Raw genomic sequence first — 14332 nt, 5'->3', positions numbered from 1 at the left:
TCATTAGTTTACTTCCCAACTGACGGGCGTTTAGCTTGTTTCCAGTTCCCCTCTATCTCAAACAGTGCTGTAGCAGACATCCAGTACGTACTTTGTGAATAGTGATACAAGTGGAATTGCCAGGTCAAAAGTTAACATTCGTTTTATCTTTTGATGATATCTTTTTACTTTAAAAAGATACACTTTTCTACAGTTTTCTACAGTAAACGTGTAACTTTTATAACTATGCCCAAAAGAATATCTGTGGTTAATCTTCCCTTCTTTTTAAGAAGAGATTACTGGAGCCTATGATGAAAACAAAAAACAAAAAGCAACTCCTGTGCATCAGGATAGACTGTGAGTTATGAGGTGGCTGAATGTGGCTTGCTTGACTTTGTTGAGAAATTATCTGCTGTTATGTCTCTTGTTAGCATTGCAAGTTTACCTGGAGGATACATACTCGGGCACGTGCACACAAGCACACACACATTTACTCGCTTTTGTTCCTTCCTTTAATAACGGAAGTGGCCAAACAAGATAAGCCAGGTTCCCACCGTGGCAGGTGGGCTTAAGCCCAGCCTGTAACACTTCATTCTGTGATGAACTATCCTCAGTGTTAGGTTCTGGGCATTCAGCATCCAGACCACAGCATCATCTTTTAAACATTAACTAGCATCCTTGGAAACGCCAAAAGGCTCTGAACTTAACATGTGATGGGTGGGGAGGTGGGCTGGGGCGGAAAAGAAAGAAATGAGAACTTAACAAGGCTACTGGAGTCTGAACTGGGTCGTCAGAGAGGAGCTCTCCTCCCCTGCATCCCATACAAAAGCACCTTGGAGAACAGGCCACAGTGTTTGCAGCCATTGCCATAGACCATGTCCACGGTTGACCGTCATGGGGGCTGGCTGACCCTTCTACCCAACACTGCATCTCTCTGCGTAATTGCTGCTCAATCCCAGGCCCCAACCAATTACATACCATCAAAAGGGCAGAATGAGTGACCTTTTCCCTCTTCTCTTTGCCTTTGTTCCCCCAACCTGGGGACTGCCCAATTGCAGAACTTCCTTCGTTGCCAAAATAACAAGACCAACTACAATTTGGTATGTGAGACGCTACAGTTTCTGGACTGTATTTGTGGAAGTACCACCGGGGGTCTTGGTCTTCTCGGACTCTATATCAACGAAAAGAATGTGGCCCTCATCAACCAAACCCTGGAAAGTCTGACCGAATACTGTCAAGGACCTTGCCATGAGAACCAGGTAAATCCATTTGCGTTTCGGGGTGGAGAAAGAAGTTTATCATTTTGAAGCATTGTTGACAGGGAGTAGTTCAGAAGTCGCACAGCATCTACCTAGGGACCTAGGGATTCAGTAGACCTGGAGGCCTTTTCCAAGCAGTGAGGAGGGAGCATCTGAGCATTGTCATGTTTCAGGACGTGACCTAATCACAGGCACTCGAGGGGCTGTCGGGGTGATCGTGCCCAGCTTGGTTCGGTTTGAACGGCCCAACTCGAAGTTGACTAGGGGTACATATTAAAGTTGGAGTTAAATGAATATGACCAGGAGACTGGGCTCTATGTCAAATATTAGGAAAGACTCAAAAAGGGGCTACTTCATGGAAGGAGGTTTAAACCTAACTAGAGAGAAAAACCTTGCTGTGTATGAGACAACTTGAAAATAACATGAGACAATGTATGATTGAGACTTTAACACCACAGACGTTCAGAGGAGAGAAGGACTCCGTTAGTCTTGACTTACGCTTCTCGAGAAGTATATTTTTGGAGTGGAACCCAATCGTTTCTTGAGTAGAGTCATTGCTTATCCCTGACGTCTTGCAGATTTTGTGCGGTTTTGCACTGATGCTAGAATGAGTGTGATTTTTAGCTCAAATTACAGCTGTATCCTGGCTGGAGCGGGTAGGCCAGTGCTTAAATAGCCCATTGTAAACCCAGTGGCCAGGAAAGGTATGACATGCTGTGTTACTTGGGAAGCAAGGCCAGAACCTTGACTCAGAAGAGAAGAACGGCTTACAAGAGGGACCACTTGCTGTATATTAAAAAATCTGCTCTTAGTTGTCCATGACTACGAGGCTAGCATTTTGTTAGATCCACTTTCGTCTCCAGGCTTCCTGATGGGACCAATGGGGTAGTTTGAGTTAAAGTGAAAAGGAACAACTAAAAAATTACAGCAGGCTTTGGGGGAGAGGCTTTATCTAAGTGAACTTCTTTATAACCTCAAGATGGCTTTTCTGCCAAACAGAGGCCTGTTCAAAGGAGCATACTGGGGTGAATTCTGCTGCAAGTGGGGCTCTTACCTGGGGGAAGGTGATTAATTCTGATATTACGTGAATTAAAACGTGCTTTCCAAACTTAAGCCTTAAGCAAAAGTGTGCAGTACGAAAACCGAGTGATGTAGAGAGAATGCAACACACCTCTAAAGGGGAAAACAGCGCTCAGGACCCGGAATCAGTCACACACCATATTTTCCCTTAAGAACAAAAGCCCACTGCACTGTTTGGATTAGACACGGCCAATTTATCAGTTACAGTGCATGGGGACTTTCCTACTGTTTACTGTTAATTCTGAAACTAGAGACTTTCATCTGTCTTTTATTTTTACCACTTTCTCACGGAAAATTTGCTGCTCTCCCCTAGAGACATTACTGGGACTGGGGAGCGTTGTGCTGAAATAGCAGTTGAGCCTGTTGGCCTGTGACGTCTGATCTGTGACCAGCGTTTGTGTAATGTCTGCATGTGTCTCTTTCCTCAGAACTGCATAGCCACCCATGAATCCAATGGCATTGACATCATCACGGCCCTGATCCTCAATGACATCAACCCTCTGGGAAAGAAGAGGATGGACCTCGTGTTAGAACTGAAGGCAAGTAGGAATTGAAAGCAAAAGACAGTAGCATCTGGAAAGCCTTCTGTGTATTGCCTGTGCACGCGACGTGGTCACTGTCATGAAACTAAATACTAAACACAGTTCTTTTAAAGTAAATGAATGATCCGCGCTGCAGGTTCTGAGTAAAAGGCAGAACTTCAGTCTTTCCCTTCCAAATAAGACCTTGGGACAGGATACCAGCTTTTCAACTCACAGGTCACATGGAATGAGAAATCATCACTCAAAGCTGAGAAACAAATTCGAACCGCGTCCAAGCACTAGCAGCCTTGATTCTGAAAGCCGCAGACGGAGAAAGAATGGAAACTCCATTCCCTCTGTGGTCTTTCATCTTTCCCCCATTGAGGACATAGGGCCAGTTGAAGAATAGTACAGCTAAAAACCATCTAGGACCCCCCAAAAAGTTGAACTTTTATATTATCCGGCAACACCTTTTTCTGTTCTGTGGTTGATTTAGCAGAAGGGTGGTTCGTAAGTGTTGGGTTAAAATAAGGAGGTTAAACTGTCCAGAATCGTGCCTCTGGGCCTCTGATGAGTTTCTTTGCATCGTGTACAAACAGTGGCTGACAGATGACTGATGGAGAAGCACCCTTGACGTGCTGACTCCCTCTGATACCAAAATAGTTTTACGGGGTGACGAAGCTTAAGCACCTTGCAGCAGTGACTTCAAGGTGATTAAGCTGCTGGGCTTACAAGCCAGCCTCTGGGGTGTTTGAGAAGCTGCTCCACTACTCCTGATGTTGATTTCTTGAGGGTACCAAGAAAATTAATTTTAAAAAGATATTAAAAAGTAAAAACAAATGAACAAAAAGCCCCTCACTTATCTTAGGGCTTCCAAAGATTCTCTGAGTCCAAAGTTTCAATCCTGAGAGTCAGACTTGCAGCTCCATCCTGGTGTCCAAAGTATTTTTCGAAATGTTAGCCTTACTGAGCACATTTCATTTTCACCCGTTCCCATGTTGGGGCAGGTTGAGATCTGCCCTGCCTCTTGCCCCTGTTTGCAGCACTGGGCCACTTTATCGCTGTCACAGGAGAGCCTGGACCTACAGGGTTTAGCTGAAAAGCCGATCTGTAGTTATGGCTTCAGTGGTGCCAGAGGACAGAACGGTCATTAGGGAAGGTGGCAACACAGAAGCCCACAGGAATTGCACAGTTCCTTTTATTTGATTTTAGTATTTCAAAATGAGTGTCCAAACTAATAGATGGTTTGGGTGTATGGTTTAAGTGGATTTTTTTGGGGAGGGGGGACTATTTTTAACTATTTTTAACTCCTTTGACAAATCGTGTTGTAGAAGTGACTTGAACATCATTCAGGCTCACATCCCTGGCTACCACGTATCAGAATATATATGATGAGAGCCTGAAATAAACTGAGAATTTCATGCATTCCTCATCAGCATTTCAGTGGCTTTTTGAACCACTAATCCGGTAACCTGAAGGTGATTATAGAAATTCCTGCCCTGTGAAAAGCCACCTTTTGATAGCACAGCAACCCGATGGAACTGCTGTGATCTGTGCTTGGGGAGAAAAAAAAAATACTGCCCCCTCTCACCAAAACAACTTTCGAGTCCTATACACGAAGAAGCATACGGATTATCATAGGCCCGGGGCCTAAAATGAGCTCAAGTCAAGAAGTACAGGGTGTGGGCACACGAAAACTTTGAACGTAATGGGAAATTATGGTTTGGTATGAGTATGGTGCTCCGTTGGGTCACTTTTGTTAACTGGGTCGCTGTATCTCATGATAACAGTAGGGGTCGTGAGAGCTGATAGCACTGTTTTAGGACAGGGCGGGGAAATTACTGAATTGCCTGCCTTCTCTGACCTGCAAGGCTGAATCACAGTATTTATAACCACTCCCCACTCCCCCGGAGGCGTCGTGGGTCTAGGTACCAGGTGCTTCCTGACCACTGTCATCATGAGGGTCCCAGTGTACCCCCAGAACCCATGTTTAAATGTCCGCTAGGACTTGGACCAAGTGACCTAAGGGGGAAACTGGGCCCAAACCAAGAGGTGCCTCTTTGACCCCAGTCAGTTTCTGCGGACGTGTTTTTGGGGTGTCAGGTGACACATTCTCCGTCTGGTGATGCTCTTGACGCATGCTCTGCCGTGGGGCAGGGTGTCTTCAGCCAGGACGCGGCAGCTGGTCACCCATGGCTCAGGCCAGCTGCCCCCAGTAGCTCCTCTTCATTTCTTCCTCCCTTTGTGTCTCCAATTAGAACAATGCATCCAAGTTGCTCCTGGCCATCATGGAGAGCAGGCACGACAGTGAAAATGCCGAGAGGATACTCTATAACATGAGGCCCAAGGAACTGGTGAGTCGCACGGCTGAGCCTCTGGCCGCGGCACTGCCTAGCATCAGAGCTTCACTGTGGCAGAGCAGGGCATCTGCCTCCTCGAGCTTTCTTTACGATGCCGGTGATCAGAAGTGCCGAGGGAACGTTTGATTCGGGCCCCTGCCTAGGGCAGGGAAGTGAGCCCGGCGTGGAGTAAGTGTCCTCTGCCTTCAGCGCAAACACGCATGGAAGCCCCCCTGGCCTATTTCCCTTGGGGGAGGTGGCACCGGCACAGGTCTGGGAGGACGGCGGACTGGAATTCACGTCCGTCGCTCTGCCCTTTGCTGGGTCACCTTGGGAGGCCCTGGGACTCTCTGAGCTGCACTTCCGTCTTCCCTAAAAGGGAGATGATGGTATCAGCTGGTCCAGAGGGTTGCTTTGGAGACAAGACAGATGATTCCCACCGGGCCCTGCGCACAGTGCCCGCACACACGGGAAACCCTTCGAGAATGCACGGTCTCCTCTTAATTCTTCATTCACTGCCGCTTTGTGCCGCGTCTTCTTCCAGGGCTCAAGAATTCACGTTTCTCCTTGGTGCCCGTAGTCTGGGCAACAGAAGGGTGTTTTGGGGGGTGCTGATGTTTTGGGTTTTCTAAAAAAGAAAACACAATCTTGTTTATATTTGGGGGGTGATATTCACAATTGGCTGTGACTTCCAGGCTGGGAGTCTGTGCTGCAAACTGTGAGACAGCAGCTCTCAGAGATGCTGAACCGAGCTGAGGACGGAACTCTCTATTTGGACTTTTTCCCACGCAGATGAACTGTAACTGACAGACCTAAATGAGGGCAGTAAAACTTTCCTGCCCCCCAGTGACCCAGTGTGCACTTGGGGCCAGGCTGAAGTCCCTTTATGTGTTCCTTTAAATAAAGTTCACAGCGAGCCCAGCTCTTTGATCTCTGAGGTCAGGAGTGAGTTCTCAGCCTGAGATGGAAGTCCTCTCTGAGTTTACATAACGACTTATGTAACTCGGGTTGGGGGAGGCTGGGATCTGTCGCTCCTGAGTAGGGACAGGATGACTTAGCAGAGACCCCGCTCCGGTTCCCATCAATCCAGAGCACGCCCCGTCTTGGGTGGGGGACCTGGCAGCACCCCGGGCTCTAGGTGCCACTGACTCCCGGGTCGCCCCCTTGTGGTTCATTCCCGAATCTCGGAGAAGCAGCAAAGGCTTCCCGGAGCAAACACGGTTCTGAGCATGCACATAGTGCAGACGCTCACGTGTCCGGAACACGTGTGTGCATTTTTGTGTGCACGTGTGTGTGTGTACACGCATATCTGTGTGCGATCAGGCTCCCATGTCCCGTGCAACACGTTGTCTGTTCAGTTTGGTTTTAGAGAAGCGAAGGGAAGACAAGCTGAGAGAGCGAGGGTCTTGTCTCCAGAATTATTTCTAGGGCCTGACCTGATGTCAGTACAGAAATGTGCGTCCCTCTGCCGTGCTTGGTCTTGGATAACGAGAAATAATTCAGAGTAATGGCCTCGAGGCGATGCAGGAGGCGGAAGTGCCTTCTGAGTCATCAAAGAAAATGATTAATTTTTAGTACCACTTAAGGGTTGAAAGCATTGTGTTCTTAATCATTGAATGATTAAATCTTGAATGATAGGTGCATTTGATAAATACTGGCCAGACCCTGCTTCGTCCAGGGCGTCATGCTGGGCACCAGGGAGGGACTGAGAAATGGGCAGAGCCAGCCTTGTTCCTGGGGAGCTGAGGCCAGTGGCTGGGAGCAGGAAGGCCAGCACTGGAACGCTCTGGGAAGCGTGCTCTCGGCGTGAGACCGTCAGGGGCAAAGCTCAGCTCACTAGCCGTGCGAATTTCAGCACGCCTCCTTCCCCTCTGCGTCTGCTTCCTCGTCCATAATCAGGAGGAATCTTTGACATCTCATAAAATGTTTATGAGCAGTAAAGTTTCTGAAAGAATGAAGATACTGAGCACAGTGCTTGGCACATAGAAAGTGCTGGTAGATGTCACCCGTTAGTGGTATTTTCTTCACATGGAGTAGGCTGTGGGAGACAGGGAAACATTTGGAGTCAGAAAATAGTTTCATCAGCTATTCCTAAAGGCAAATGCTTTCCTTTTTAGTTTTTCCTGAAATGGCAAAGGTAGGGGATGGGGAGAGTTGGCAGAATGAAATGGAGAGAAAGGGAAAACGTGGCTTCTAGCCTTTGTTTGTATCGTATCATTGTTTGGAGGCTTTTTGGGTTTTTGTTTTAGCCATTGTCCCGTTCTAAAGGAGAAGGGCGTGGACCAGCCACAGAATGTCGCGCGGCCTAGCGAGAGCGAATGGGTTCCCCTCTCATTTCATTGAAGGCTGATGGATGGTGACTGCCTGCGATCACACTGAGAAGGATTCTGAGGCTGTGTCCACGCCTGCTGGCCGAGCGTACTGAGGCTGATGAGCAGTGTCTGCCTCGGGAGGGGAGACTGATAGTACGTGTGCTGTCATTGCCGGTCCTACGTGGGCCTTCCTTGAAGCAGGAACTCTGTTCCCTGGCCCTTCTTGCAGGTGGAAGTGATCAAGAAAGCCTACATGCAAGGCGAAGTGGAATTCGAGGATGGAGAGAATGGCGAGGACGGAGCTGCTTCCCCCAGGAACGTGGGACACAACATCTACATCTTAGCTCATCAGGTGCCGCCCCTCCCCACGCCCACCTGCTGAGCAGGACTCCATGCTGTGCGCCCTTAAACTTACTTTTCCTTTAAGGTTTTACCCTGAGCTTGTTTGGGTTCGTGGTAACGGGTACTGCCAGCCACCTGACCAAATGTGCCGAGGTCCAGGCGGCTTCCACTGCCCATTCCCGTAGGGTCATGTCCTTGGAAACCCCACGTTTCTTAAAAGCGTTCGCGCTGAGCAGTGACACTTGGATAGCTCATGACTGTGTCTCAAGACAGTTGAAAGGAGTCTTAGTCTTTTCATAAATATTGATGAGTCTGTCTTAACCATCTAAAGAAATAAACCTCAGCTGCCTGACCGATTGCACTTGGCAATCTTCGGGAACTTGTCATGATGACTTCTTTTTGTTTGCATTTTGGGGGATGTAGTAATACTTCCTACCCTGGCACCAAGAGGCCCTGTTTCGTAACTGTCTTCCCAAGTGGCTGGGCTTTCGCAGACACTTCCTGTTTCTGGAGGCTGATGTGTGTGGGCAGCCGGGAACTCTGCTGCAGGCTGGCATTTCCTGTCCCTTTCACCTCTCTTAGGTAGAGGAGTTTGGTAGAAAACAGTGATGGGATTGGGCCGGAGGTTGATAGATCCCTGCCCCTTCTCTCCTCCATTCCTGGCATTTAGCCCCTGAGAGGTCTCGGGACATTCCGAATGCAGGCTCCGTGGGGCTGGATGGATAAACCCCATCTCCCTCCCGCCTGGCTAAAGGAATCAGGGCACAGCAGACCACGCTGCTCTGCCGGAGCCCAGAATAGTTGCCGTGCAGCACACCCTTGATGGGGAGGAGAGGTGCCCTCGCCCCCTTCGCCCCCCAGCTTGCTGCTCGTTACTATGCGTCTTTTATACCCAGAGCTGGAAAGGGGCTGTGTGCTCCTGTGGCAAAGAGACGTGACTCCCCTGTTTTCTGTATTTGTGTTCTAGTTGGCTCGGCACAACAAGGAACTTCAGACCATGCTGAAACCTGGTGGCCAGGTGGAGGGAGACGAAGCGCTGGAGTTTTACGCCAAGCACACGGCCCAGATAGAGGTAAAGGCAGGGTAAACTCAGGGCCTGGGCCTGCGTCGAGGGCCTCCGGTGTTGGTGCCCTGGGCTGGGGCTGACACGCCGTCATTGGTCAGAACGGTGAACAGGTTGGGGGAAGCTACCGTGCACCGGGGCCTGCACTCAGTGCTAACGGCCAGTGATGGCCAAGCCGGTCCCGAGGCCTGCGGAAGGCCTGGCGGGAAGGCAGGTGAGTCCACACAAGGAGACGTGCCGTGCGTTCTGACAGGGCCGTGAGGACAAACAAGGCATCACGAGACGGTCCCTCGGAGGGACCTGCTGTGGACCGTGGTGGTCAGAGAGGCCTGCTCTGAAGATTGGTATCGAAGCACAGACCTTCAGAAGGATGGGAATGAACAGGCAGAGCTGGGAGGCAAGAGCTTGGCAGACACGGGGAGGCCCTGAGGTGGGAGGTGAAGGTGAGGAGGTAGGATGTAGGGAGCTAGAGGGAGAGCAGCCCACGATCAGAGAGGGAAGGCGGGTGGGCCCAGAGCCTGCAGGACCGTGTCCGCCGTCCTCAGAAGAAGTCTGGACTTGACCCTCAGAGCAGTGTGGAATCATTGGAGAGTTGTACACCGAGGAGTGATACGACCAGATCCGCCTTAGAGAAAACACACACAAGAAACAGAATCCTCTCCATTTCGCAGCTGGGAAAACTCTGAAATAGGACTCAGAGCGGTTGTGTCATCTGTCCAGTTATCACTGTCAGGGCTGGAATTTTCACCCAAGTCTGGCGCTGACCCCCGAGCCTATGGGTGCTTTTTATGTCACCTGCCTTGTCTCCTGACAGTCGAGAGAGTACAGACCTATGGGTGCAGGCTGTGGGCAGTAAGCGATGGTGTGTCTGTCTTGTTTGGCTAATGAGGAAATGCACAGATTCAGCATCAGTGTCAGGGCAAAGATTTTGAAGGACTCACAGACTCCTTTGGGCCGTGTGAAATGTTCAGGATGGAGTCTTGTAAGAGTATATTCTCACCCGCTGTCTCGGGTCTCTGGGCTGTCCTAATAAAATGTGTCATTTCACTGATGAGTTGATCGTGACGGTGTGTGTAAGCTCATATTCTTGATTTATTGTTGATGACTGGAGGTTTGTTTTCTGGAGCCCTTAGAAGATGAGCTTCAGGTGTTTGTGGTGTGGAATGTCAGAGGAGAAGGAGCCTTGGAGATCATCTCGAGCTCCTTGGCTCACCGGGGAGCAGACGGATGCTTGATCAGATTAAGGGTGTGAACAAGGTCATCCACCCTGTTAGAGGTGGCAGAAGGGCTGAGTTCTGATTCCCAGCTGTAAGTTTACTGAAATAAAGAGGCATGGATCAATCTTAAAGGATAGAGAGAAATGGCCAGGCAGGGTGTCCCGAGCTCTTAAACCCTCTTCCTGGGCAGCTGCCCGTACCTTCCAGCCTCCCAGGGAATTACCTATGCAAGGCGGATAGCGCCGTCACTCCCTGGGGCTCTTGCAGACCCTTGTGCGTTCACTCTGGTCACTCGGGCCGGGTAGCCCTGGAGTCTGGGAATCAGTTCTTGCCACGAGGCCTCCTGTGTCCTCCTCCGTTGCCTCCTGAGCCCAGACACGCTTCTGAGATCATGTTCCTGCCGTGTAAGGGGGGGCTGATCCAGAGCCCACTTGACGGCGTGAAGCAGGGCGGCTCTGGACAGTGGGAGACTTCAGACCGTGTGTGCACCCGTGTTACCAACCCCCGCACTACAATTCCAGTTGAATGAGGTTGGCTTATGAACCACAATTAGTATGATAAGGAAGCTTCCATAACCTGATCTCCAACTCACTTTGCAAGCCGTTGGTCTCAAGATGACGTCTCCCAGAATTTATGGAGGCAGGGCTGTGGGAAGCTGTCTCGTTTCTCAGAGTTTCCCACTACAGCTTGACCTGAGTCACCTCTCTTGCTGCGTTGGGAACAGTGTTGGGAGAGAGAGAACCAGATCTTCTTGTAGAGGGCGTGGGCCCTGGGCCTCACCTGACTTGTCCAGCCTCTGGGGAGGAAGGATAAAGGGAGGCCATGCCCCTATGATACTGCAGCCCGTACCCCTTTGGAAATCTCTGCCCCCCAGGACTGTGACAATGCAGTGTTGAACAATTTGAACAATCTCGACCAGACAACTCTCTCTGGGGATTGAGCCCATCTAGGAAGGGCCCGGGGAAAATCTGTGAGGTGTCCACCCCGGGACCCAACAAAGCTAGTTTACAGAACAGTGAGCTCTACTATACCAGTGTTAAATGGGCATATTGGTTCATGCGTCGCATATGTTAGAGGCCATGACAAGTCAGAGGTAGGAGGTCACTGCAACTGCATAAACCAGTGATCCCCTTGTAGAGTTCCTAGGTAGGAAAAATCACGCAACTTTGCAATCTGAGGAAGGCTATTAGGTGAGGTTTGCACCACAGCCTAGCGCTGCAGTAGGCGCGCCACTGGCCATGTTTGGCTATTTACATTAAAATTAAGTATTAAACTCAGACCCTCGGTTGTACTAGCCACACGTGCTAGTTCTCAATGGCCACGTGTGACTCGTGACTCTCCTTTAGGACGGGGCAGGCACGCAGACACATAACCGTTCCATCATTACAGAAAGTTCTACTGGATATCCCCAGCCCAGAGCCTCATCTGAATACGTACACAAAACACGCTTTGAATTGTTCCAGATAAAACTTAGTCACTAGTCAAAATAATGGGTCTGAGGTTAGAAAAATACTTTAACAGACTTACCAAAACTGTTTTCTTACAGATCTAAGAGATACAGCCCAGTCTGGGAGCTACAAAATCCCAGAAGTCTAGATCAAGTCTGTGTTGTGCTGCATCTTCAATACTGAGCCCGTTGCCAGTGCAGAGGTCCTCAGTTGTGTGTTAGTTTTTGAAGCTGATGAGTACTGAACCTCATCCATTTTTCCCCCCTAGATTGTCAGATTAGACCGAACCATGGAACAGATTGTTTTCCCCGTGCCCAGTATATGTGAATTCCTGACCAACGAGTCAAAGCTACGAATATACTACACTACAGAGCGGGATGAACAAGGCAGCAAGATCAACGATTTCTTCCTGCGATCCGAGGACCTCTTCAATGAGATGAATTGGCAAAAGAAGCTGCGAGGTAGGTCAGCAACGCCTCCAGAAGCTACAGAGACACGCGGTTCTGGGGTCTCACACAGCAGGGCTTGATGGTGGCTACGTGGACCTCCAAGTAGGAGCAGAGCTGGTGCGATTTAGGATTCTGTCCCCCTCTGGGCACCGAGGAGACTGGGCACTTTTGGGGCTGTTAAGTGTGCTCCAGCCTTAGGGAGGCGTCTCCCCTGAAGGGGCTTCCTGCCGCCTTTGATCTGATCCGCTTGCAGAGCTCCAGGGAGAACTTGGCATGCCCTTTCTTGGTATCTTGATGTAGAAAATAAAAGGAGCGGAGAACGGGCGGGCCCGGCGCTCACAGGATGGTGCATTTGAGCAGGAGACAGCCCACCTGACTGCTCATTTACTAGCCCACCTGCTCGGAAGATGCCGCTCTTCCCCCTTTTATGGGGTAACTCGGATTTTAGACCCTAGTGTCATTTTATAGGCAGTGGAATCATTTACCGCTTGAGATGCGTCATTGGTCACCAGCGAGTCCCGTGGCGGAGCCCAGCCAGGCGGGCTGCAATTACTCATCTAAAATACTTTTATAGGGCTTTCCCGGAAGGCTTCTCCGCGCCCGGTTTTCATTAGGGTTTTAACGTGATCCTGCGGTACCGACAGTACGCTAGGCACCAACTGTTACGACCCACTTAGAGAGGATGGTGCTTTATTCCTGTCTGTTAGTCAGGAGCCAGGATTTTTATTTGAAATCCTGGATTCCAGCTGCAGTTGTGATCACTGGGGCTCCTGCTGTGGTGAGGGGAAGCTGGGCTAGAGGTCGGTTTCTGGACGCTTTTGTCCTCTTCCGCCCCTACCAGCCTCGGCTGGCACAGACTAGCCTCCTCTACTGCTTCCACTGCACTGCTTTGCTCCCTGCCTCCCCAGATTCGGTTGGTGTCAGAGGGGCTTGTGCAAGCAGGCTGGCCAGGAGGCGCTGTTCTCACCTCACCCCCACTCCATCCTCCCTGATCTCTAAGGGGCACCTCATCGTCCTGCACTTTAAAGCATTATCATATGTTTTGCTGAGCCAACCCATTCCTCACCCAGCCCCATGCTTGGTGTCTGGACCACCTTTAGCAGAACAGCGGGCGTGTCCTCCTTGGTGTGGCCCTCAGAAGACCTAGAGGACAAGCTGCCTCACTCTCTGTGTGTCCTCGTAGCCGCTGTGGGCTTGACCCAAGCTCCTCCCGCTGAAGCATCGTGAGTAGTGTTGAATGTCTACACAGCACCATGCTTGGGCAGTAGGATGAAAAAGACACCCAGAAAGGTAGACATAGACCCCATCCGTCGTGTACTCTTGTGTTTTCAGCTGTTCCATGAAATAGAAGGCACCTTCCTCTTCTTTGTTGATTTTGCTCTTCACTGAAATAGTCCATAATTCCAGCTTTAGGGGGGATGATCCTGAATTCGTGTATCCAAACGTCCAAAATAGTTATTAAAATGGTGATTTCACCCTTACCAAATGTATGGGTCTACTAAGTACTAAGACTGGTCAGATACATTCATTCTCTCAGAATTGTGTTATCAAATAGGTATATAAAATAGGCTCTCCAGTGGGGCTTATGAACTGAAAGAAAGGTTTTTCACCTTTTATGATGAGGGGAGATACCTTGTCATCCCTGAGATGTTGTCGTCAGCCTGGCATAATAGGAAGACCTCAGCCCCAAGAGGTGGGAGATCTGAATTCCATGCTCCTTCTGCCACTCCCTGACTCTGTGGCTCTGGGCAGATGACTTAACTTCTTCTAGGCCCTCACCTATAAAGTGGGGAATTAAGACTACCTGATTGTTTGATTGATTGCAGAATGGCCATCTCATCATTCCAAGATTTATGTTGCATTGTAGCTAATACCTTCTCTTACTAAGTCTGTCTTTGTTTCAAAAACAGTTTTTGTTTCAGTGAAGCTTAAACACAGCTACGGCTGTCAACTGAGAGATTTTAATTGGCTTCATAGCTTTCTGCTGGTAAGAGAAAAATTGAAAGTAATAACGGAATTAAACATGATTTGCATATTTAGGAAGGGGAGAGATGTACTCAGAAGTGCAATTAAAATGAAATATATTTTCTTCTCTATGTAGCTTATTCCTCTTCTAATAAGTCTGCAGAAAAGATTTCTCTGGCTTATTCATGAAGCTCCTCTTCCTTTTCCTGAAAGTATCACAGAGAATCATCTGTGCTTTGGAGAATCTGTAGCTAGGGCTCAGGTACACAGTAAGGTCTGTCTGAGACTCGGGATTGCTTCATCTTTTCTAATGCAAGTATTAAGATACTCAGGTCCTGTGCTCTCTTGAAACCCTCTT

At 49.4% G+C, this 14332-nt stretch overlaps 1 protein-coding gene across 1 annotated transcript in view; it reads left to right on the top strand.

Moving 5' to 3' along the window:
* ITPR1 (inositol 1,4,5-trisphosphate receptor type 1) overlaps positions 1 to 14332 on the top strand; it is a 318159-nt gene that overhangs the window by 252765 nt on the left and 51062 nt on the right. Inside the window, exons 44-49 of the mRNA XM_060161317.1 lie at positions 1038 to 1238; positions 2747 to 2857; positions 5098 to 5193; positions 7720 to 7842; positions 8800 to 8904; positions 11829 to 12021. Of these exons, the coding sequence (XP_060017300.1) occupies positions 1038 to 1238; positions 2747 to 2857; positions 5098 to 5193; positions 7720 to 7842; positions 8800 to 8904; positions 11829 to 12021 (829 nt within the window). The remainder of the gene's footprint in view (positions 1 to 1037; positions 1239 to 2746; positions 2858 to 5097; positions 5194 to 7719; positions 7843 to 8799; positions 8905 to 11828; positions 12022 to 14332) is intronic.

Source organism: Lagenorhynchus albirostris, chromosome 10, assembly GCF_949774975.1.
Source record: "Lagenorhynchus albirostris chromosome 10, mLagAlb1.1, whole genome shotgun sequence".
Classification (NCBI taxonomy): Eukaryota; Metazoa; Chordata; class Mammalia; order Artiodactyla; family Delphinidae; genus Lagenorhynchus; species Lagenorhynchus albirostris.
The sequence above is the reverse complement of the archived record's forward strand: the minus strand, read 5'-3'. Positions and strand labels throughout refer to the sequence as shown.